General features: G+C 40.9%; 2 protein-coding genes and 1 long non-coding RNA gene across 9 annotated transcripts in view; 1 reads left to right on the forward strand and 2 right to left on the reverse strand.

The window, feature by feature from the left end:
* LOC113019061 (uncharacterized) overlaps positions 1–7,237 on the reverse strand; it is a 27,404-nt gene extending 20,167 nt beyond the window's left edge. Inside the window, exons 1-2 of one of the 4 annotated variants that reach the window (XR_003271932.1) lie at positions 7,006–7,237; positions 913–973 (exon numbers count right to left, since the gene is read on the reverse strand). This is a non-coding gene — a long non-coding RNA (uncharacterized LOC113019061). The remainder of the gene's footprint in view (positions 1–912; positions 974–7,005) is intronic. The other 3 variants (XR_003271929.1, XR_003271930.1, XR_003271931.1) reach the window with 3 other exon arrangements.
* Positions 7,238–7,346: 109 nt separating this feature from the next.
* Positions 7,347–11,469, forward strand: LOC113019056 (uncharacterized). Of its 4 annotated transcripts, none has more exons than XM_026162541.1 (3): positions 7,347–7,412; positions 7,494–8,473; positions 10,710–11,469. In XM_026162541.1, the coding sequence occupies exons 2-3, from the start codon at positions 7,781–7,783 to the stop codon at positions 10,971–10,973; spliced, it is 957 nt and encodes a 318-aa protein (XP_026018326.1). In that variant the 5' UTR covers positions 7,347–7,412; positions 7,494–7,780; the 3' UTR covers positions 10,974–11,469. The 4 variants fall into 4 exon arrangements, with proteins under 4 accessions (XP_026018326.1, XP_026018328.1, XP_026018329.1 ...); XM_026162543.1 differs by lacking the exon at positions 10,710–11,469 and adding an exon at positions 9,040–9,212; XM_026162544.1 differs by lacking the exon at positions 10,710–11,469 and adding an exon at positions 9,043–9,212.
* Positions 11,470–15,095: 3,626 nt separating this feature from the next.
* Positions 15,096–22,802, reverse strand: ankrd46b (ankyrin repeat domain 46b). Its single transcript, XM_026162549.1, has 4 exons — positions 22,682–22,802; positions 18,245–18,587; positions 16,319–16,477; positions 15,096–15,994 (listed from the first exon to the last, which is right to left on the reverse strand). The coding sequence occupies exons 2-4, from the start codon at positions 18,553–18,555 to the stop codon at positions 15,778–15,780; spliced, it is 687 nt and encodes a 228-aa protein (XP_026018334.1). The 5' UTR covers positions 18,556–18,587; positions 22,682–22,802; the 3' UTR covers positions 15,096–15,777.
* Between the last annotated feature and the right edge of the window lie 250 nt (positions 22,803–23,052).

Consider the following 23,052-nt stretch of genomic DNA (forward strand, 5'->3'; position numbering starts at 1 on the left):
TACAGTCAGGTTTCCGACACAGAGGCGGAGACAGTCAGGGTTAGTTGAAGTAAACCTGCTAGGGGCAGGTTAGCTTCACGGAGTGTGTCGTCATAGTAACTCACTCAGGCTTCATCTGAACTCGCTTTGTGAAACCGAAAACCCAGAGTTTTCGTTAACTCACGGTATACTTAGTCAGAGTTTGCACTAAACCGGCTTCCTGAAACAGGGCCCAGTTCATGAATCAGTCGATGACTGCAAGACGTTTTGTAGTTTGTAGGTGTTTGTGCTGATATGTTGTTTGGTTTTCCTCAAATGGTCCCCTGCATCACGACCATACGTCTCCACACCTGTCCAACAGACACTGTTGCACAAGTCTTGTGGTTTGTTCAGATGTAACTTTGCTAATCTAATAAATCAAGATTTCAAAACACAAAAACATATTGAATGTTTAAACTGAGAAAAATAACCACTTTATATGTGAAATGTAAAGCGAACATGAAGGGCAGACAGCAGTTATTGGGTTTCAGAGAAAGTACTGTGGAGACAACAGACTTGTTTTCACTGCCTGAGGCAAACACACCGCTGAGAGCAACCAGACTGTGACGGCGCATGAGCAAAGAGAAACAAGCAGGCAGTGAATGTGAACCAAGTGCCAACAAATGCACACTTCAAACAAAGAAGTGTGTTGTTCATTTGTTTGACTATTTATTCAGTATTTATTTCCTATATTGTTTTAAATAATATCACAAATTTATTGAAATATCCTCATAAAACCTTCAGGCTATAACGCCCTCTGCTGAATCTAAATCACTGAGAAATCAATCAGTAGCCAAAAAGACGACGCCTGCTTGACGCCCTTTATGATTGATGATGGATTTTGTATAGAAATTTCACTGACACAGTTCATCAAAAGAGAGACAGATTTCTTACCAGATGTTGATCGTCAGCCTGCTGGACACTCTTAAGTCAGTATCAGAAGAATCCAGCGTACCTGCATTAATGAACAAAGAGGTCAAATGTGAAAAGCTTTCCTAAATACTGCAACTAAAGTCCTCTGTCTAAAACAGAAACTGCTGAGTAATCTCAGTATTGGTCATAACTCTGAAGTGTGCCGAGCAACATAAGTGTTTGCAGGATTTGGATAAGTGGGAAGGTGTGAATGCTTTATTAGGTTAGATGGAAATTCCCACACACTCTTATATAATCTGATTTTCTCTGAGTTTAGAATTGAAACATTTAATCACTCAGTCAGTAATGAGCAAATATTCCTCTCTTTTCTTGGCTGACAGTTTTGCCATCACATTAGCAAATAATCCTTTCACCCTTGTCAGTGTAGTCGTATTGCAATGCCTTATTAAAAACAGAACATCAATCAAGGAAATAATCTGCACATTAATCTGTGAAAAAAAAAATGGCAGCTGCACCTCAAATAACCCTAAAAAGCCACCAGAAGGTTCTCAGTTATAGCTGAGATACGCCCTCCAGTGGCCATGTGCGTGTGTGCTACCACAGCATGTTTATTCAGTGACTAATCCGAGAGGATTACAATATAGTTGTGTGGGATAAGGCTCAATGAATTAGAAACGACTGTAAAATGTTTAGTGCGCTCTGTAACAAGAAAGAGCAGAAATCATTAGATCTGTGAATGACTGCTGGCATTACAGCAGTTTTACAGTCAGGATCACCCCAGTTAGGTCTCTGAATCTGGGTCTTTGCTGGTAAGGGTTACTGGTTCATTCAGCGATAATATGAGTGCTTGAATGCGGGGCTCGCAAAATCGCTAGCCCGACGTCCCGGGGCTAGCGATTTTTCCAGTCGGGCTACCAAAATCTATCTCTGCCCTGCCCGTCGGGCTGTCATAGGAAGGAAAAATATATGTCAATGCTTTTGCATTATTTCAGAAATGTAGCTGGGTAATTATGTCATTGGCATCGGTGAGCCACTGTCAATATGTGACATATTGAAATCGCGTTTGAAATTGCGCATATTTGTATAGAGAGCGACAGCACTGATCTGTGAGTGATGATAATTTGTGCACCAATTCCTCTGACATAGTCTTATCAGTCGTTAGCTTACTATGCAAACATGACAAGTGAAATCTCCCGCAGCTTAAACATGTGAGAGGTTGATCGCGCAGAGAATCGCTCAGCGTTATGTGAGTGCGTGTGTAAAAGCAGCAGGATTTATATTTTAGTTCTGCTGAGCCAAATAAGACAGGTCAGGGTGAAGAAGTGACAGCCAAAGAAAAGCTTACCACAAAACGGAGAAGTTATGATAAATCAGACTATAAGGCAAAAAGAAAGTGCAGCTTTATGGTTTCATGGACAAAAGAATTTCTGTGGCTGCAATATGACGAGCTAAATAACCAGGGCTGCACATAAGTGGTCCGCAGGTGCGCATTCGCTGTCAAAATAAAAAACACGCACAAGATAAGAAGTTGCAATGCGTGTTTGCATACATAAGATTTTCTGGAGGAGGACAGACATTTGTTTAGAACTCTTAAAGATGTCGAAGAAGCTCCTTTAAGCAATTACTTTGGTGTTCCTCCACCTCCAAAGAAATGTCAGAAGGAGTCCGAACCACAAAAGAAGCGCGTATTCTCGGAAAAGTGGTTGCAGGAGGTGAGCTGGCTTCAAACAAATGATGAACGCACAGAGATGTGGTGCAGAATGTGCCGTGAAAATCCCACTCTAGCGGACAAAAACAGTATGGACGCAAACGCGCGCTGCAACTTCTTATCTGGTGCGCGTCTTTTATGTTGACAGCGAATGCGCACATGCGGACCACTTATGTGCACGCGTGTAAATAACATAATGTTCTGCCGGGTGTGTTGTTGGTTTTCTCTCGATTTCTGAGTCGACAAGCGCCTTTGTTACTGGGACCAGTCATTTGAAGAAAGGCCCCCATTAGAACCCATGAGAAATGCAAGAAATGCATTATTGCTCAGTCTGCAATATCTTTCCCAGAACAAACACCAATTGCAAATAACATACTAAAAATAAACCTGAAAAATCTGTTTAGAACAGCGTACTATGTTGCAAAGAGTGAACTACCACTGGCAAAATCTAGCAGTCTTTGCAAACTTCAAAAAGCAAATGTCCTAGATCTTGGTTCCACTTGCCTCTTACCTGTGACTTCAGTGGAAATTTCAAATTCAGGATCTGACACAGACTGATTCATGTCCTACACAGTTCTTACAAGTTCATAGAAATTTCTGTTCAATTAGAACTAGGGCTGCCACGATTTGTCGACTAGTCACGATTACGTCGACTATCAAAATCGTCGACGACTGATTTAATAGTCGACGTGTCGTTTGAAGCTTTGTAAGATCACAAAAGACGCAGGAATAATAGCAGGATTTAAGAGTGTAATAACGGACTGAAACAGAAGATGGCAGCATTGCATGTACAAGGATGCCAGCTGCCGTTAAACCCCGAAGAAGAAGAAGAAGAAGCTGTGTCCCAGAATTCATAGCCCGGCCCAGCTTAGTTTCCAACAATGGCGGCAGCTAGTTAGTTTTAATATTACTCTTATTATTCTTTCTGGGTCACAAAATAAACGTTTAACATATTTTCAGGCGAGAATGTAGCTGTGTAAACCTCAAATATCGGCTCAGTTTATCAGGACACCACATATTTTCAAAAGTGCTCCGACGTTATCGGAGACGTCTGTTACCCACTAGCTCGATAGCTAGCCGGGGGCTAGGTCACTAGCGCCGTGAGAACACCGGACTCCCGGCAAATTGTTTTCAAACCCACCGCTGTCTTTTGCGACTCAGGTTAAATATATATGAGTCACTTAGATAAATTAAAAATGTTGTTGTTTGGCTTTTTTTTTTTAGTATTTTATTTGTTCCTGAGTAAATCGGTTTGGCTGAGATTAAAGTTATAGTTTTTACACAGCTGAATGAACGTCAAGCAGACAGCTGATTATCAGAAGTGTGAGATGCTGGAGAATATACTCCGGTGTCCTGTTATATTTTAGATAGCAAGGAGTTTATTAAACTTTACCGAAACAATCTGCAAATTTCATTAAAATTGAATAAACTATCATCTTGTCTTTATTTTTAGTTAGCACCTTAAAAGCTTAAAGCTGTAAGCTAATGATAGTTATATAAGAGCAGATGCTGCTGGTGCAATAAGCTGTAGTTTTACGTCCAGTGGATGATGATCTGATTAGTCGACTAATCGCATAAATAATCGGTGACTAGTCGACTATCAAAATAATCGTTTGTGGCAGCCCTAATTAGAACCAAGTATTTGAGTTGATGATTGTAATTTTTATACAATGTTGTAATTTGTGTTTCAACAATTTTTTGATTAATGTTTTGTTTCCGTTACAATATTATACTTTAATGTATAATATTGTAACGGAAACAAAACAGGAAACAAAACATCCATCAAAAAATTGCTCTTTTTTATTCGGGCTACTTACATTTATTTTCGGCTACCAAAAACTGAAGAGTCCCTGCCCGAAGGGCTACCGGGGATTTTGAAATTTTGCGAGCCCTGGAATGTAACTGAAACTGGTCTCTGCCACTCTCTACACTCACTTCCACTGCATTCACAGCAAAACTGTCAGACAACTGATCAGTACATCAGACAGAATAAATATCAGGCTGGCCGTCTGCCAGCTGAATCTCAATGGACTCATTCAGAGGCTCAATGACACTAAACTAACGCTAATCTACTATTGAATGACTTGAACCACTCAAAGCTACTTCAGTTACATTGTGCGAGTAATTTCCTGTTTAAACACCATCAACACTGATAAAAGACGACTCTCTCTCACACACACACACACACACACACACACTCTCTGCATTTAGTGAAGCAAACAAGTCATTCAGCTTCAGTGACCCGTGAAGCTTCAAACCTCAAGCAGTCACTCGAGACTTCTATGCTGGGGCAAGAATTAATGTGATGTTATCTCTGAGTACTAAAATGTTTGTTTCACATTGAGTTTCACAAGTAAACTTATCGAGACAACAGCGCGAACCACAAATGTGTCCTGAACTTGAGGTTTTGCAGTCAGAATGTTTACCAAAGGAAGCCAGAAAAAGAAAAAGTCTTAATGTGACACAATGTGACAGCTTTTGTGATGTAACACTTGAATTCACTCACACATGGAGGAAACAACCCTAAATATTACTTCTGAATAACATTTCGTTTTAATTGCATAAATGCACAATTTCAGTGTAAAATGATGTCAGTTTTACTTGTATTCAGCAGATAAACTTTCCTCTCCTGCTGCCAATTCAGCACTTTATTTATGAAATAAAGCTTAATAACAACAACAATAGAAAAATAGGGGGATTTATGAGTATTACTAAATCTGCAAGACCATCAGACTGTGTATACTGTAAGACATCTCTAACATTTGTGTTTGTCTCTATCTTTTGTGTGCTCTCAGTCACTGTTGTGCTATTTTTAACTGATCTTAATGGTGATCATCTATCAGCTGTTTAATAGTTTTTCAGCCTCTCTTTATAACTGGATGAGAGCCATATAACCACATTTAAAATAATTTTTTTGGGCATTTTACTCGATGGTGTCAGATTAAGTCTTCATTCAATCACACATCTAACCCCACTGACGCATCATCATATTCCCCTTCACCTGTTACTCTTCACTTGTACAGATTTGTTCTCTCACTTTGATCATTAAGCACCATCGCAATCCTTAACTCTACCAAAAAACACATACTTTCAGTACTGTATTTGATTTTATCATAAAATTCTTTATCAACACATAGCAGTTGTGAAAACAAAGTCATTGTCGTTCTGCAGCAGCCAGTTTGAACCAACATTTAGCTGTCAGATGGCCTCACATCTGACTCTAGAATAGAGGGGGGAAGAGCCCAGCTCAGGAAATTCACCTTAATTCACCATGCTTCACAGAAATGAGGTGAATTGAAGCAGGCGGATTTGCTGAGCCGTCAGTTCCTGGAAAACTAGCAACTTTGCTCAGTGTCTTCCATTTGTGAAAAATTGCAATTATTGTTGTCAAACTTTTGTTTCTATCAATCTATTCATTATGATAATTTTATTATTAATGTATTATCATCAGCTCTACAGCACAGACACAGACGTGAATGAATAAATCTTATAAATCAGGATTTTAGAAAAAAAGAATCAATGTTAAATGTTTAAAGTAAGAAAAGTAAACATTTTAAGAAAAATAACAGCTCATTTAAAATTTGGTGCCAGCATCATGTCTTCTCTCCGCTATGCTCTGGGTGGTTATAAACTGACTCCACGGTTCAGTGTTTTACCAAAGGAGATATCAGCATGTTGTCTGGAGGAGATGGGACTGAACCTTGTGATTCGTAGACGACCTGCTTGACCTGAGGCTCTGATCTTTGAGATCTAGTCACATTCCTTACGAGTATTAATGCTACTCTGCACAGACAAAGGGGGTTTCCATGCGCAAGGTGTAATATCTACGCCATGTATTAAGACAGCTGCTGACAGCTTATACAGCAGCTCGGGGAGAGCAGACTGTCTGCCAGCTGAAGCTCAGTGTATTCACTAAGTGGCTCAGTGAGATAACGTCTTCATTAAAAAACTCGTGCGATGGGATGTTACTCAAGTTCACACGTCTGTGAAGGCAGACAAGTGAATACTTTTTAGGCAGTGTGGTGTATGCTCTTCCGCTGCCACACCCTGCCTTGTCTCGTGTCTTTAGACTCATTTGTACAATGTTGGACAAACACCATTTGTGTATTTTCATGGTCAAAACAAACGTAACTTGAGTTCTGGTCGCACACAGGAGAGAAAACCCCAAAGAAAAAGCCATATTTGTACTCGTCGACGTAGTCTGCGCAGGCTACACCAACTTAGCATGCTATAAGGCCAACATGCTAAGCCTAGTCCTTCCTTTAGAGTTGCCTCGTTTTCCATTAGCTGTACCTTGTCTGAGCAGTTACAATAACCCGGGGGACGTGTCAACAACTTCACACTTGCTGGATATCCATGAGAAACCGTGAACATTGTAGCTAGCGTCAGGGAAGCTAACGAGTTACCTGAACGGCTGGAGTCCTCCTAAATCCAGAGTGAAGAAAAAGATCCTTACTAACTTTCCCATGTCTTTAACTAACTTACTTTACAGACCGATTATATAAATAATTTTTCTATTTGTATTTATCTTTTATTCAGCTTCCTCCGTTACCCTTTATCTTAGTGAGTTGTAAGACGAGAAAGAAAAGAAAGCAGGAAATGCACGGGGGAAGCGGGTGTTGCGGCGAGCAGTGTGTAGTGACGTAGGTTTTCAAACCCACACAGCTGTGAGGTTGTAAACAGACGCAGGACTGGCCCCTTTGTCTGTGCAGAGTAGCGGACATAAGCTGGTGATACCGTAGAGCTTATGGGACGAAACGCTAACCACCGTTATAAAGCGGAGAGCAGGGCATGGCTGAGACGTCTGCTCAGGGTAAGTGTTGACCCGGATGATCAATGAGATACGGTCGGTATTTATAAGAAAAGTGACAGCTGCTGTTCCCCTTTACATTAGTTCAGCAACTAAAGAACGACGAAAGGAGGGAAGAGGACGTGTGGGGAAGCTGTCTGCTCGCCGCTGGATTTTTCTTTTCTTTTTTATATTTCATTCTTCTTGCTACTGGCCAGGATTCCTTTATATTATGTTTCTATAGCAAATACATTATAATTAACTTCGCAAAGTTTTATTCTCTACTACCTTGGCCCGCCCTGCTCTACCCCGCTTAGAAGGAGTTTTCTCTTCCGAAAGGACCCTTTACGCGTTGAGCTGGATTTAAGTCCCTTCACTACCGCTCGGACAGGATGATACGGTTACCATTTTCTGCAGCTGTTCTTCTAGTTTTTATCAGCCAGGTCTTTGGAGACTTGATCCAGGCGAGTGTAGGGGATGATGTTAAGTTTGTACTCTCAGATGAGTGCATGAAGGGACACGGGGCACTGAATCTACACCTGAAGGACGGCAGCATTCAGGTGGTGGCGTCTCTTCATGGTCACTGGGAGCCGGGGCGAGCTTACACTGACCGGGTGACTGTAAGCAGCGATTTTTTAAAACTGACAAGTGTAGATTTAAATGACCAGGGCATGTATGACTTTACATGCAAGAAGAAAGGGAAGCTAGAGCTCACTGATCTGCAAGTATTCCTGCCCTCTGAAGTTGTTGCAGATGAGGGTGAGGATGCTGCACTGCCGTGCCGCTCCATCACAGCAGGTCAGAGGGTGAAGTCTGCGCAGTGGAGGCGAGACGGAGAGGTGGTGCTGGAGCTGAATCCTCCCCAGGTTACTGAGGGGAATGGCTTTGAAAGCCGGGTATCAATATCATCAGACTGGTACCAAAGGGCAGACCTGTCCCTCACCATAAAGCGAGTTCACCTGAGGGATCGAGGCGTTTATTTCTGTGACGTGGACAAGACGGAGCGACACAGCTCAGCTGTGCGCCTGCGAGTTCGAGAGATCGTCCCTGAATCCCTGACCAGCACGCTAAAGCCTACACTGATGGTGAGTACATTGACTCTAAATGTGTGTGTTTTATTTATTTTTACACGTGACTCCAAAGTTACAAAACAGCGTGATTGGTGTTGTTTGTTCGTCTTTCTGCTGCGCATTCGGTTTTAATTTCTACTGGTCACACTTTCACGGCGAAGTGGTTAGATATAGCTTTGTATACAAAGCCTTACTGCCTTGAACACAAGTGACTTTCAATTCATTTCAAAGGCGCAGCTTACTTTTCTGACCCAGACTGGGAGTGATGAGGTCAGACCGCGTCTTCAGTGCTGACTTGGTGGGCCCTTGTGTGGTCAGCCACAGATCTTTCCATGAAGGGATTTATTTATTTATTTTTTTGGCAGAGATGCTGACTTATTTTAACTCTTATTCGCTTGACAAAGTAAGATTTGGGGGCAGTCCCAAAAGGATCCAGCAGTATACAGTTTTAGTTTTTTATTAGCCACAGACAGATGTGAATGGGATATCCAGTTAAAACTTACAAACTGCAGTGACCAACATTTCTGTCCTGTCTTCTTGTCCTCGCTGGACATGGACCATGTTCATGTTCTTCTTTACAGCAGCCTTTTGGATCCTCTGATATCTGATGCCTGATAAATTCAGACCGTGTACACACAAGTGTTGGTGGGGAACGATCACAATGTGGAGAAGACACAAATTTGAGATCCATCAGCAGTGGTTATGGAGAACTCTGCAACAGCAAAGAGGAGGAGGAGGGAGGAGGCACTGAAGAGGGCAGATAATCAGATTTTGATCAACAAACAAACTGAAATCAAACTGCTCTTGAGAATGGGATTTTTATCCTGTTCCAACTTCTTGATAATAGTCAAATAAAATTATAAATACTTTAAAAAATATTCTGCTGTTGCTCATATTTTATAATTGTTAAACCAATTTACTTATTTCTGTTATTTAATAGATGTTGATTTCAACATATATTAAATGACAGAACACTGTTCGTGAAACACATTCAGCCTGCAACAGGGTGAGACAGACCAACACGTTCTGAGATAGACGAAGAGGAAGTGAAAGGATGGAGTCCCATGCTGACACTATGAGTCAAACATAATGTAATATTTCTTACAAGTCTGAGTGTGTCAGAAACCAGTGCAACCATGTTACCCACATTATTAGAGGAAGACAAAATTTCTGTTCCTTTATTTATAGAACTACATCTGTCTTTGATTTTCACAGTCCATCCACAACTCCTTGTTTTTCCGAGTAAACACAAAAACACTGATTTTCAACCCTGTTCAATGAAAGACGGGCATTATAAACATGTTAAAACCATGTCAAATATTGTTAAACAGCATTTTCGTGCCTCACAGAGCACCTAATCTTCAGTTAAAACTAATATATCCTTTGAGTGCAGGACGGTGGAGCAGTCCTGAGGTCAATCCCATCAGGCCAGTGTCTTACCTATAGGTGCATATTCATTTTCAAATCTGCACACAGTAGCTGAGTGTCTCTTAATTTATTGCAGGCCCAACTGGTGGTGAAGCTGCTCGCTCAGGTGTGGATGTAACCTCAAAATCATATCAGGGAAATTTACAATACTGCTATTTATGCTGATATGTAAAGAGTAAAAAAACAAAATCAAAGTGTTGAAAAAGTAAATCACATCATCACATCAGTCTTCTTGTCCACATCAGTCACAGTTCTGTCAAGTGAGGCGAAACTATCGAGGCTTTGACGCATTTGTTTACTCTTGAATCAGCTCGTATTTCCTCTTCGCGTGCTTTCATATTCTGATGACACTGCAGAGCGTCTTATTTGTCTCAATCAATAAAACAAGTTTGTTGTTTCCAGTTGTCATACATATTTGCATTAATGTACATGTACTGCGCTTTGCTGGCGATTGGTGAGGCCCTTATCATTGGAGCCCCACACTCTGAGACTTTTCTCGGCTTGTCTCACAGTTCTGTGCGCTAATGAACATAAATGCATGTCGCTATATAACAGATAATGCGATATGATACTTTATATTATGTAAAAATGTATACCAGTAACATAAATGCAACCCATTTTTGCAACATGTCATATGACATCACTACTGACACATATTTAGCCTGCCACAGGAAGAGATTCAGTATTAAGACACCACATAAAGAGCAATGTGGTGCCCCCCGATTGAATAGATAACATCATTACGGCTATATGTCAGACCTGAAACAGCTTCATGTAAAGTTCCATGAATCTGATCACATTTCTGCTCTTGTATCCTCTGCAGCCAACACAGACGACTTTAGAAGTAAGCGGACTGGGAACTCTGGTCGCTGTCTGCATCACAGCTGTGGTCTTTTTGGTTTGCGGCCTTGTGTGTGGATGGCTCCTGAAATCTCACTGCTCCACGTACTTGTCACGTCTTCTCCGACGCTTTGGACCAGGAGATGAACGACATGATGTAAATGGGGCGTCGGAGCCTCTGAGCCATCGCCCTCCTCTGCAGATGAATGGCCACCATCCATCAAATACGTCCCAGGCAGACGTCTGAAGACTTTTAGGATCAATACCTGGCAACCTTTAACTTATTAATGCGCTTCAGCTTATTAATGTGTGCAGCTTATAACTATTATTATGCATTTTACACCGATCAAAGCTTTTGTTTCCTGTCTTAATTTACTTTTCTCTTATTTTTCTAATATCTTGCTTCAGCTGTGTGTGATTAAATAAACAGTGCGCTTACACCACTGCCTGAGTGAGGTGACACACGGTCACCTTCAGTGCCTTCAGGCCTCACAGGCCTGAGTGCGTTCACGGTGAAGTTTTTCACGGACACTTCGTGGTTCGCCTGCTCCATCAGGCCTCGGCTTAGATTAAGAGTTCCTCCTTCCAGACGGAAACACGTGGTTTGACAAATGAAAATAAATTATGTAAAGCCAGGCTCACCTTCTTTATTAGAATCCATTTTATAAACGTCAAACGCGTGATTCTGCCATTAAACAATACACATGAATACATTTTTAGGCCACAGTGCTTCTTGGATTCATTTTAATATTTTTAAACGTATGTTTACATTTATTTTTTGTTAAATAAGAAGCAGAAATTAGTCCACACCTCTCAGAATCTAATGAAGCAAACCCTCTCGCTCTCCACACAAACATTTTCTGAGGCGGATACAAAGAAGACAAATTGTTCGGTAATTTTTACATCAGCATTTATTTATTTATTACTATTTAACACAAATCACTGCATATTTTTTCTCTTTGTATTTTCCGACAGAATTCGGATTAAATGATGTAATGATTGCTCACATCCACCAAAGTGTTTAAGGTCAAATTAATGATTCACTGGTTGAAAACTGACAAAACACCGTATGATCGTTATGTGTGGTATTATCAACACACAGAAAAGACTACATTGATAACATTATGTCCTATTTCATCACTGACTTGATCGGAAAGTCAGCATGATAATAGTATGTAGAGCTATTTAAATCTGTCTTTTTTCTCTCTTTGGAAAATAAAAAAAGTTTTCTGTCTGTCATTCACTAAACGAATTTCCTTAAAGAATGAAATGAATGCTACACATGTGCGATATACACATTAAAAACCTAAAGCCTACACTTCCACTTTGAATGTACCAAAAACGACTTAAAACAGGTTTAAAACGATCAGATGAGCGGCCACATTGGATTTAGTGGCCTAAAGGGCCTCAGGTTGAGCCAAACGATTTGCACAGGCCTGTGTGCAGCGCTGTAGTATTAGGCTCGGCCTCCTGGCTCTGATTATTAATGATGGCCAATTATTGCTCAAACACGAGAGTCTAGACCCAATTTTTATGTCAATAAATCAACAGTAAATCGTTTTTTTCGATGGTAAAAACGACAGGTTTATGCGGAATACGTGATTTTTCATAACTGTTGCAGCTCTCTGTTGTATACTAATAAACTGTTGATCAAAATATGATTTCGGTTATTAAATGGAGAGCGATCTTTACGCGTTCGGACGTTTTTATCTCACGCCGAATGATACTGCCCCCTTCACTTCAGAATCACGGTGTTATTAATTTTTGACTTTTTGATCAAAATTTTATTTTTTTTGAATTCATTTAGACATTTAGAAATCGCGCAAAGTTCAAATTCTGTTAAATAACAATCAGCAGCTTCTTTTTCCTTAAGTACTTAGAATAGTTTATTTGACACTGCAGTTCCTTCACAGCCCACCAGGGGTCTCGTGAATATAATGTCATAGAACAGTGTAGAACACGAGAACACAACATCAGAATAGAATTGTATGTATGTTACAATATAGCGCAGTATATCATAGCGTGATACTGTAACAGTGGTAGTGTATGTATGCATGGATGATGCCTGACTCTCAGGCGGAGCTGATTTCATAGTTTCACTGAACTGCTAAGACAGTTCAACATTATTATGTCATCAACTGTAATTTTACCTAATCTGAAATGTTAGCAGCTGTAAGACAGCGAAAAAAGAAAGATGTTTGGACAGCATGTTCTAGGGCAGGAGTGTCAAACCTATGGCCGGAGGACCACAATCGGCCCAGCAGAGACTCTAATCTGGCCCACTGGACAACCTTGGAATATGTGATGTTGGACATGAGATTCTGAATTGATAGTGTATTTTCTCTTTTACAGTTTGCATAAAAGAATCCCCCACTGCCATTCATACTACACTAAAACAATTAAGTAATAGATAAACAATAACACTTAAAACATAGAAAATGTAATTTTTTGTGGGGGATTTTGTTTTTGTTATATATTCTGATTAAAATAAAAAGACTTTTTTTGTGAAATAACGTGAGTTACTTTCTTGAAATTTAATCACTACCATAACCTTTTGTTTTTATACTAGTGAGCACATGTTTGTACATCACTGCGGCAGTATTTCTACATCATGCAGTAAAACTGCATGAGTCATACTGTTCACACTGACACAAAGGGGAGTTTTTCTGGTTCTGCACCCTTGAGATCAAAGTGGGCCGTACGAGAGCCTTTACAATGAGTCTGACAATTAAGGTGATGTGCCATGGCTGATTTTTCTCATCAGATGACTGAACATGATGACGACTTACATGCAAAGGCCTGGTGAAGCTTATTAAAACTGAATATCCTCTTAGGTGTGACACTGCAAGGCAAAGCATTCAAAGAGCAAAGTGTAAATGTAGAGTAACCTTATGCAGGTTTATCTGAAGCTTTGCCTTGTTTTGGTTTAGCAAGTCTGAATGTGTTTGGGCAGTGCATGGTTCACTGAAACCGTTATGTGGACTAAACATGACTTCAATTAATAATGGATGTCATATTTGCAAGGCCACCTGGGTTGGCTGGAAGACTGTTTCCTTAGCCTGGCAGGGCGAAGGACACTGTCTCAGCTGAACTATGGACACGCACACACATACACTTACACTGATAAGCACTCACTCATCCCCCTCCCCTTCCAACGCCTTCGATGTTTGTTGCCTCCTGGGGAACACGGGCGGGTCTGGGCCTGTGCTGGAGAGTCGGCGCAGTGGCAGGATGGCTGCTGTGTTGCCTGGGATTACTCCTCATCCCCTACCCACCCCTGTTGCTGGTCACGTGCTCTATAATGTTGTACTGTGGACATTTATGTGCTTTCTGTGCAGAGGAGTTTTTTTGTTTCCTGTTCTCATGCTGTCCTCCTATAGCCCAGCATGAGTAGAGGTCTCTTTTGTTCCTCTTGTACTTTCCCATTGCAGTATACATTTCAGTGGTTTTTCTGTAATGCAACCGTTCTCTGACTTGTATCCCCATGTGATGTCTGTGTTGTGTGTGTAAGGTCGGGTTCATTCCACTGCAGGGCAACCTGCCACTGCATATGGTGAATAAAATTTGAACTTGCAGGGCTGTGTGCTATATTCACACTCAAACTAAAACCAGAATGTCAAAACAAAACTACTTCCCTTTAAATCATTTTTACCAAACATGTAGCCTACAGCACTTTACCACATTATGTAACGGAAAAAAGCGGTGACACATTTATGTACTGATATTAGTTGAAGTCAAACACATCACAGTCTTAGCCTTAATTTGACAGGATATTCTCTTTTCTAACAGGGCACATCCAGGGGAGGGTCTATATGTCACTAAAAAACAGGACAATAAACAGCCATGGGTGAGAGTGTGACATTGTCCATCTTTCTTCCTCAGTGAAACTGTTATTGTTCTGTGTGTCTCAAAGCTCTTCAACAGCAGTGGGTACGGGGTAACTGAACATTTGCAAATGAGTGTGAGGAAAAAGGTGGGTACAAATGACTGTACACTCAATGTGTACAATCACTGAATGAAAGTACGGCTTATACCTGAAAAAGCTTCCAGTAAGGCTTGATTTGCGGTCTTCCAACAATTTACGGTACAAACAAGAATCTCAAGTGTTTGTTTTTCTTTGTAACATCTTTCTTACCGTCACCCAGATCATTAAAATGCTGAATCATCAAAGATCAGTAACAGCTGAAGGTTTTCCCCCATTGGTGAGAGCAAGTTCTGTATGTATATTCATTTACAGCGAGTACTAATCCTGCCTGTTTCTACAGATTTGCAGTCTTTCCTGTTTTCTTTGCGCTTTGTAAAAAGCTCAGGTTAGCTGCTGTGTGCCAATAAAGTTTTGAGTTGGTAACAAAGTGATGCTCTAACCTGATGCAGATTACAGTCATGATTTTATTCATTTTGCACATTAAATGACTTCAAATGTTTGATGGAATAAACACTGAAAACCTTTAACAAAAGCACATTAAGATAAAATTAATATACAACAAAGTAAGAAGCATTAATCTGCTGCCATAATCCCAGTTAAACCTGAAGCTTCATCTAAACTCAGCCCAGGTGTTTCTCTGCAGTCGGCTCTGTTATCCTGACAAAACTGTTTCCCGTCAGAAAGGCTGCAGGTATTTGTGTGAAAGAAAGACAGCGAGGGAAAAATTCACACCAAAGACATTTGAATAAATAACAAGTGAGAGAAAACAATGAAAAGATACAAAACATCAGCAATATACAGCTTGTAACAGAGCAAACAGGGATGACATGACAAGTGTGAGGAAGAGGAAATGAGTCTATCAATGAGTCGAGGTGTTAGGCCACACATGAAGTCTCTGAGTCACCGCCCTCTCTCGTTAATCACCTAAAAATATTTATAATATTTTTTAAATTGCGTCGCTTTACTAACAGTATCATATGATGTTGTTAAGACCACAATAAAAAAGGATCAAATGTGGGCAACAAAGAAACAAAACTCTGGGTTTTTGTTCTATACACAAAGCTGAACGCAGACCTTCATTCATTTATTTTACTGCCTCTTCCGCACCCTTCTTCCCAGCCTTTACTCAGTGCACCAGCTCCAGCTGGCTGGTGGAGAAAGGCAGGACCCCACTGACGTAGTAGGCGATGCCCAGGGAGAGGAGGGCGATGACCACCAGCAACAGCAGGACCCTCCAAAAGCCCAGGTCCTCCACAAACTCCTGCCAGGTGGTCCTGAAGCTGGACAGGACGCCCTCGGTGCTCTGCAGGTTCGGGTTCAGTAAGGAGTGGCTCTCCATCGCACTGAGACACACACACACAGAAGTTTGTTATCGCTCACATGTAACTCTGTTCTTGTTCCTTTTTTCTGTGGTAAAGCTAAGAAAACCCACAATCAGTGTAGGAGCTAAAATGAAGATAGACCCTTCCAGAATCTCATTTTAAGTCTAATTTAAAGCAGGCACAGAACAGTTCTCTGGGTCAGTATTATTGCTCTTAAAGCTGTGTGAAGTCTTGCTTGAAACTCTACCTGCTTTGCAGGAGAGAGCCAATCAGGACAGATCATGCTTTGGCTGCATGATCTGTCCCGATTGGCTCTCCACCCTCTCTCCTTCCAGCTCTGCTCACCTCTCACTGTCAGCCATCTGCATGGTCTCCAGTTTGGAGTGGGCTCCTCTGTTGAAGCCTTTCACCTCCTGCTCCTCCAGCCCCTCCAGCAGACGAATAGCATCCTTGTTGACTCCGCGTCTCTTCGCCAGCACCAGAGGAGTCGATCCGTTGTGGTTACTGCAGTAAGAACAAAAGAAATCTATTATTTCTTTTATCCAACACACGAGTTTTGTATTAACTTGAACCAGGAAACCTCCATGATGTGAATATGCTGTTCCACAACTGTGCATACATAACTACAGTCACACATGTAGCCTGCAGATAAAAACAATATGATTAGTCTGCACAGTAGAATTAAAAGCTAATGTTTTAGTTAAGTTCGGCTGAAAACTGAAAGCACTGAATCCTTTTTAGTAATCCCAGCAAACAATGAGTCAGGTGGCCTTGGTACTGGCTTTGTCGTGGGTATGGGTGATTTACGTAACATCAACTCATAGCAGTAAGTGATGACCTCATTTAGTGAATTAAAACAATTTCACAACTCCCAAATATTCCCTGAAAAACCAGAATGTATCTAAGTGTTTGTGTCATATTTCAGCAGCTTCATCAGGGGCATCTTTCAGACAAGTCTAACAGTCTAAAAAGAGGGTAATCAGTACAGCAGCAGCATGAGGTCATCTCTTGTGTTTGCCATGGGGTGACTGAGATCTGTTAGCTTATCCGTATCCATTCATCTTGTAAGCATTTGAACACACACAGCAAAATGTGTACTATGTCTGACACTTTCAGACACTGGTTTAGATTTACATGCATGAAGAGTTCAGAGACTTCCTGTTGTGTTCATGCTCACGTGATCATTTTTGTGTCTGCTGGGGAGCGATATCACAGTACCAGCAAAAACACAAAGTCTGGTTTATTGCACTCTTCAGTTACAGGATTATTTATCAGAGCTTTAAAGTCTCCCAGAGAAACATCAGATATTCAGCTTTAGTTTGTTCACAACTTACTTGATAACCCAAAAGTTGGTAAAGGTGAAATGCTACTCATGGTGCCCAAGATGATAGTAAATGGTTGTGAAGGTTGAAGACGATCCATACAAAAGAAAAATGTGCGTGATCTAAAGGTTTTAACAATTTTCACATCTGGTGCAACCTTGACCCGATTTTCCCTCAAAATGAAATCAGCTCGAACTCTTATTGGTGTTTACCATCACACACGATTTGAACACAATAGTTTGAAAACTGCAAACAAACAGAACCAAATACTCCTCTCGTCTCCTCTGAGGGGAGCAACAGTGCACTCCCCCCGAGGGGACAGGAAGTCATTCGATTTGCTCTGCTGAGAGGTGAAAGGTGAATTCCACCAGTGGGATTTTAGCAGCAGTTACATAGAAAAGACTTATCTTTTAGTTATATTTCTTTCATTCATGAAATTTACGATACTTTGATTCAAATTCCCCAACTAACTTTATATATTTAAGATGCTCAATAAGCAGTTACAAAGAAAAAACAACCCAAATAACATTAAATGAATACTCTGACAGAATTAACACCAACCTCCGACTGAAGATTCAGAGTATTGCTGTCTGCTCAATTTTAAATTTGTTTCTTTTTGCTTCTTTTCTGTTGTCAGTTCTTTGTGGATTCAGATCATCTCTAGAGCAGCTTTGCTCATTGCAGTTTAATTTGAGTTTAGTGCTTTTTTCATTCATTCAGAAATCTCTAAAGGGCAGATTTAAGTTGTTTAGAGAGGGTATTACAACCCAAACAGTCTCAGTACACCACATGGCTTTTAGCTTCTACCATATCAACATGAATCATGCATGACTACATGATTCTGAATAGTTGATATACATGAAATTAAAAGTGGAGTTAAAATGAGAGAACATTAAGTTGCTCAGGGTGGAAACAGCTCACTGTTATCACCTGAACTCTGAATTCTTACCAGATGTCGATCTTCAGCCCGTTGGACACCAGGAACTGTATCGTATCCACGTGGCCGCACAGGTGCAGCGCCGTATTCCCCTGATAATCCGTCGCCAGCAGATCGGCCCCGAACTTGTGCAAGAGGCGGCATATTTCCACGTTCCCTCTGGCGGCGGCTAGGTGGAGGCCGGTGCGGCCCCGGTTGTCACGGATGTTGGGGTCGCATCCGGTCTCTAGCAGCCTCTTGGCGAAGGGTAGGTCTCCATCGATGCACGACTGCAGCAGAGGCACGCTGGTCTGCGACGAGTCGTTGATGAAGACATAGGACATGTTCGAGTGGGTGTCCGAAAATTCCAGCGTACCTGAGACGGTGAACAAAGTGGCAAAATGTGGAAATGTTTTCTAAATGCTGAACTAAGATGCATGCTGAGCTCCCTCTGGAAGCACTCCCACCCCACTCCACTCCACCTACCTGCATCTGTCTCCCCTGTTAGAAAGAAGGGTGGTGTAAATTGAGCAGCAAGTGTTGAAAGAGGCTCAGTTCTTAAACCTGTTTCCTCACTTTCTCTGATTTCTCTGCTTTTTTAAAGAAAAGAAGTCAAGTTTCAGACTGGAAATACTGCTCCCTCTCCTCGGATTTCCATCACAATCCAAATCATCTTTTTTCTTCTTGCCTCATCTGAGAGTTAAAGTCACTGCACCTCATCTTTCTCTCGTCTAACTGGCATGACAGTTATTTAAAGTGAACCTGATTACTCGGCTGGCCTTTTGAAATTAAGCGTCAGGGATCAATGAGGTTGAGTCCATCTCCCAACTCTTAAGGCACATTTATCAAACACATTTAAACTCCCTGTTTTCTGTGTTTGCATCTTTCACCACACTTTTTGATGAATCCTCCTCTCCTGCTTTCTCTTCACCATCTCTGAAACCTGCACTCGAGACTTGCTGAGTGATTTCTCATTTCTCCTTTCTTACATTAGCTCTTTCCCCTCTCTCACTTTCAGACAGCGAGTACTGCCACCTAGTGGCAAAGAATCACATAGCTCATAAGTTTTTTCTTTTTTTTCTTTAATTATGAAAGGTTTTATTCTGCATAGTTTTTACTGGAAGTTTTTAAAAAAAAGAAAACAGCAACAACAGTGTCGTCCAAAATTACAAATTTGTGTATTTTCCTCTTTTTAAAAAAAAAAAATTATTCAAATAAATTAAGATATATTGAAGTCAAGGAGTATAACACCAGCAGTATTTATGGGGTACTTATTTAAATTTCAAGTCAAAGTCTGTGTCTAACAACTATTTACACTCACTGGCCACTTTGTTAGGTACACCTTGCTGCGAGTGCCAGATTAGTCATTTTGAATGTGGTTTTTGTAATGAATTTCTGTGTGTTTTCATTTGTACAGTCAGCCAGTAAAATCACTCTGACTTGGCGCAGTAGGAGTGCAGATTAAAGCCTTTCTCATGGGGTCTACCAGGCACTGTGTGTTTTCTGGGGGGCTGGAAAAAGTAGCAGCAAGAAGTGGTGATTTTGGGACCTCAGGTCATACTAAGTCCACATGTAGTGAATCTCACGTTGGACCGATCAACACTGCTCCAGCACCGTAAGTACACTAGCTAGATGATCTAGTTGATTTGGCTTTGCATCGTTTCTGTTGCTGAACTTCTTACTAGGGCTGGGCTGTATCATACTGTTCACGGTAATACCGGTGTAATTTTGGGCAACGATAAGAAAATGAAATATCGCCATAGAACCTGGGTAAAACGCGCATGCGCAGTGAGTTTGTTTACATACGCACATGGCGGCGACGCAGAATGAGAAGAGCGAAAGCGGATCGTTGAATGAAACAGATGAACCATAATTGGTTTGTAAAAATGCAACTTCACTGGTGTGGAACTGGTTTAGCTTTCGTCCGTCAGACACACAACAAAGCACTATTTTTGGTAGAGCATGCTAGCGGGCCGTCGTTATTACCGTGTTTTTTGGAAAATACGGCACACTTAAAATAAATCCTTTGATTTTTCTGAAAATTGACAGTGCCCCTTATAATCCTGTGTGCCTTATGTATGAACTCTGGTTGTGTTTACTGACCTTGAAACGATTTTATGTACACGGCGCTCGAAAATCTGTCAAATGTTTTAGTACGACTTTGCTAAGCTACGAACCCCCACAGCTTGATGGATTGTCGGAGCATTACGGCTATCGTAGGCAGGAGCCTCGCGGAGTGATACGTACTGTGCTTCAACATAATATTACCGTATTGTGTGTGTATAACCTTTTTTAAGTTTTGTGGATATTATACAGGGTTATGCTGAGGATATGTCGGCCAATTTCCACTGGAAATGCCTTTTGGTTAAACTGTCAGCAAGGAATTTGCATTTGCACTGTAAAATTTTTATATAACTTTACTGCACATAAAAAACAGCTGCTTGTTTAAGTGAAAATACATTGATGGGGTTTTTTGCACTAATAAAGTTGTGGAGTTGTAAAGTATTTTGTCTAGTGTCAATTATATCGTCAGTTATATCGTTATTGCAAATGTTCAAATGTATATCGTGATAAATATTTTTGGCCATATCGCCCTGCTCTACTTCTGACTTCTTTGCTTGTTCACCCTTCATGGATTAACTGAAAACCCGAAGTTGAGTATTATTCGTCCAATTAACTAGACTGGAATGGACAAGTTATTCCCAAAACATGGAGTGGACTACCTTCTTTTTTTTCCTTTTTGAATGAGCAGAGTCGACTAATTCTTGACAGGCAGACAAAAGAGCATCATCCTTTGAAGCAGATGGGCTACAGCAGCAGAAGACCAGATTGGATGCAACTCCTGAGGGTACAACTCACACTGGCTCACCAACTGAACATTTTTAACACCTTGCTGACTCTATGTTAAGTAGAGTTAAAGTAGTTCTGATGGCAGCCAGTGTAAAAATCGGTGAGAAATCAAACAGTGGATCTTGTTGCTGTTCACTTCCAACTTTTTAATTTACTTTTTATACTTTTAAGCATTACAGCTACAGACACATGCTTTAACCAGGTATTAACAGATCAAATCATGGTCCCCACCACTGTGGGTGTTTGCTTTTCTTTTTTAAATCCATCCTCCTGAATGAGTCACACTGGCTCTACTCTGCCTGTATGCTGACCTCACACACACTATTTCAACTTCACACACACCTATGGTCACTTATTGTTACTCAGCACTGTTTATTTATACCTGATGTTTGCTGTGACTGCACAGCTGTGACTTTATCACTCTGCCATCAAAGCATAAATTCCTTTGTGCTCTTATGCAAGATTATCTCCACTTGGCCTCTGTCAACAGTAATAACAGTTGATTCAAACATCGACTTTTAGCCCAGGTCAAACACAATTGTTTGGACAACGGACTCAACCTCAGTCAGAGCAGTAAGTTAAAGAATAGAAAAATACAAATGCTGCTTAGAAAAGGCACAGATTTAACAAGATGCTGGAACCATTCTGGTCCACATTTGCATGATCAGCACCCCTAACCCCATCACACTGTATGGGGTGGCTGTTGCTCAGGCGGTAGACTAGATCATCTACTGACTGGAAGGTTGGCCAGTCTGCGTGTATCCTTGGGCAAGATACCAAGCTGTTCTTCGATGCATCCATTTGAGTATGAATGTGTATGAATGTTAGATAGAAAGCATTTCAAAGCATAGAGCAAGTGCTTGCATGAATGAGGCGTGTTGTATAATGGCTTTGAGTGTCAGTCCAGATTTGTCAGCTGCACATTCATAATGAGAATCTGTCGCTCGACCACATCCCAAAGATGCTTGTTGAACTGGGATATGTTGACTGTGGAGGTCACCAACCATTTGAAGGTTGAACCCTTAATAACGAGACAAGTCAGTATGCAATAAACCTCCTCAGATCTTAAAAAAAGACAACTGGTGTAACCGTGGTAAATCTTTCGTGTATCTCTAGGCCTCTGTGGTTCAAGAAATATGAGTTTTAGTAAAGAAACCTGACACACAAAACATCTTGACGTCTAACCTTCTGAGTATTTGGACCCATCCGTGCACACCGCTCGTTACCACAAGTATCAATGACGCCTGTATCCGAGTATACGTTGTAATTAACAGGATACAACGAGCAGAATACAAAAAGCTCTCGAGAAATCAGCTTTCATGAATGCGTAGTCATTTTTTCTGGCTGTCGACTAACTATTTCACCAAGGAGGACAAATCCAACAGCGCTGCATCCTCATCATCACACCTTAATCTCCATCCTGTACGAGAACTCTTTGCATGCAGTGACTTCTGCACACAACCACTAAATAAAACGTTAGGAGCTAGCGTTAGCCTGAGAGCTAACGTTGTGCACATAGCTGAAACGGCTCACAAATGTGCGATTCTCCGACCGTACAAGCACACAGGGCAACAGACTGCACATTCACACTCTCTGACGGCCCTCGGTTATTACACTCACCTGTTAATGGGACCCAAATAAGAAGAAAAAAGTCTCCTCGCTTTTTTGCGAGCTAATGCTGCTAACAATGTTGTTGTTGTGCTACGAGTTCCGCTTCTTCTTCTTCTTTTGAAAAGGTGAACTACCGCCACCTACTGGACTGGAGCGAAGGTTCTATCTATCTATCTATCTATCTATCTATCTATCTATCTATCTATCTATCTATGTTTTATTATTCCAATTTTAAATAGAAACATATAAAAATTATTAATGTGAATAAAAACTAAGAGGCAGAAACAGAATTTGTGATCTATCTCTTCTGCAATTTTCATTTCTGATATTGTTTTGGCCTTTTCCTTTTTGTAATAGTTGTTCTTAATTATTTTTATTTA

This window comes from Astatotilapia calliptera, chromosome 3 (assembly GCF_900246225.1).
Source record: "Astatotilapia calliptera chromosome 3, fAstCal1.2, whole genome shotgun sequence".
Classification (NCBI taxonomy): Eukaryota; Metazoa; Chordata; class Actinopteri; order Cichliformes; family Cichlidae; genus Astatotilapia; species Astatotilapia calliptera.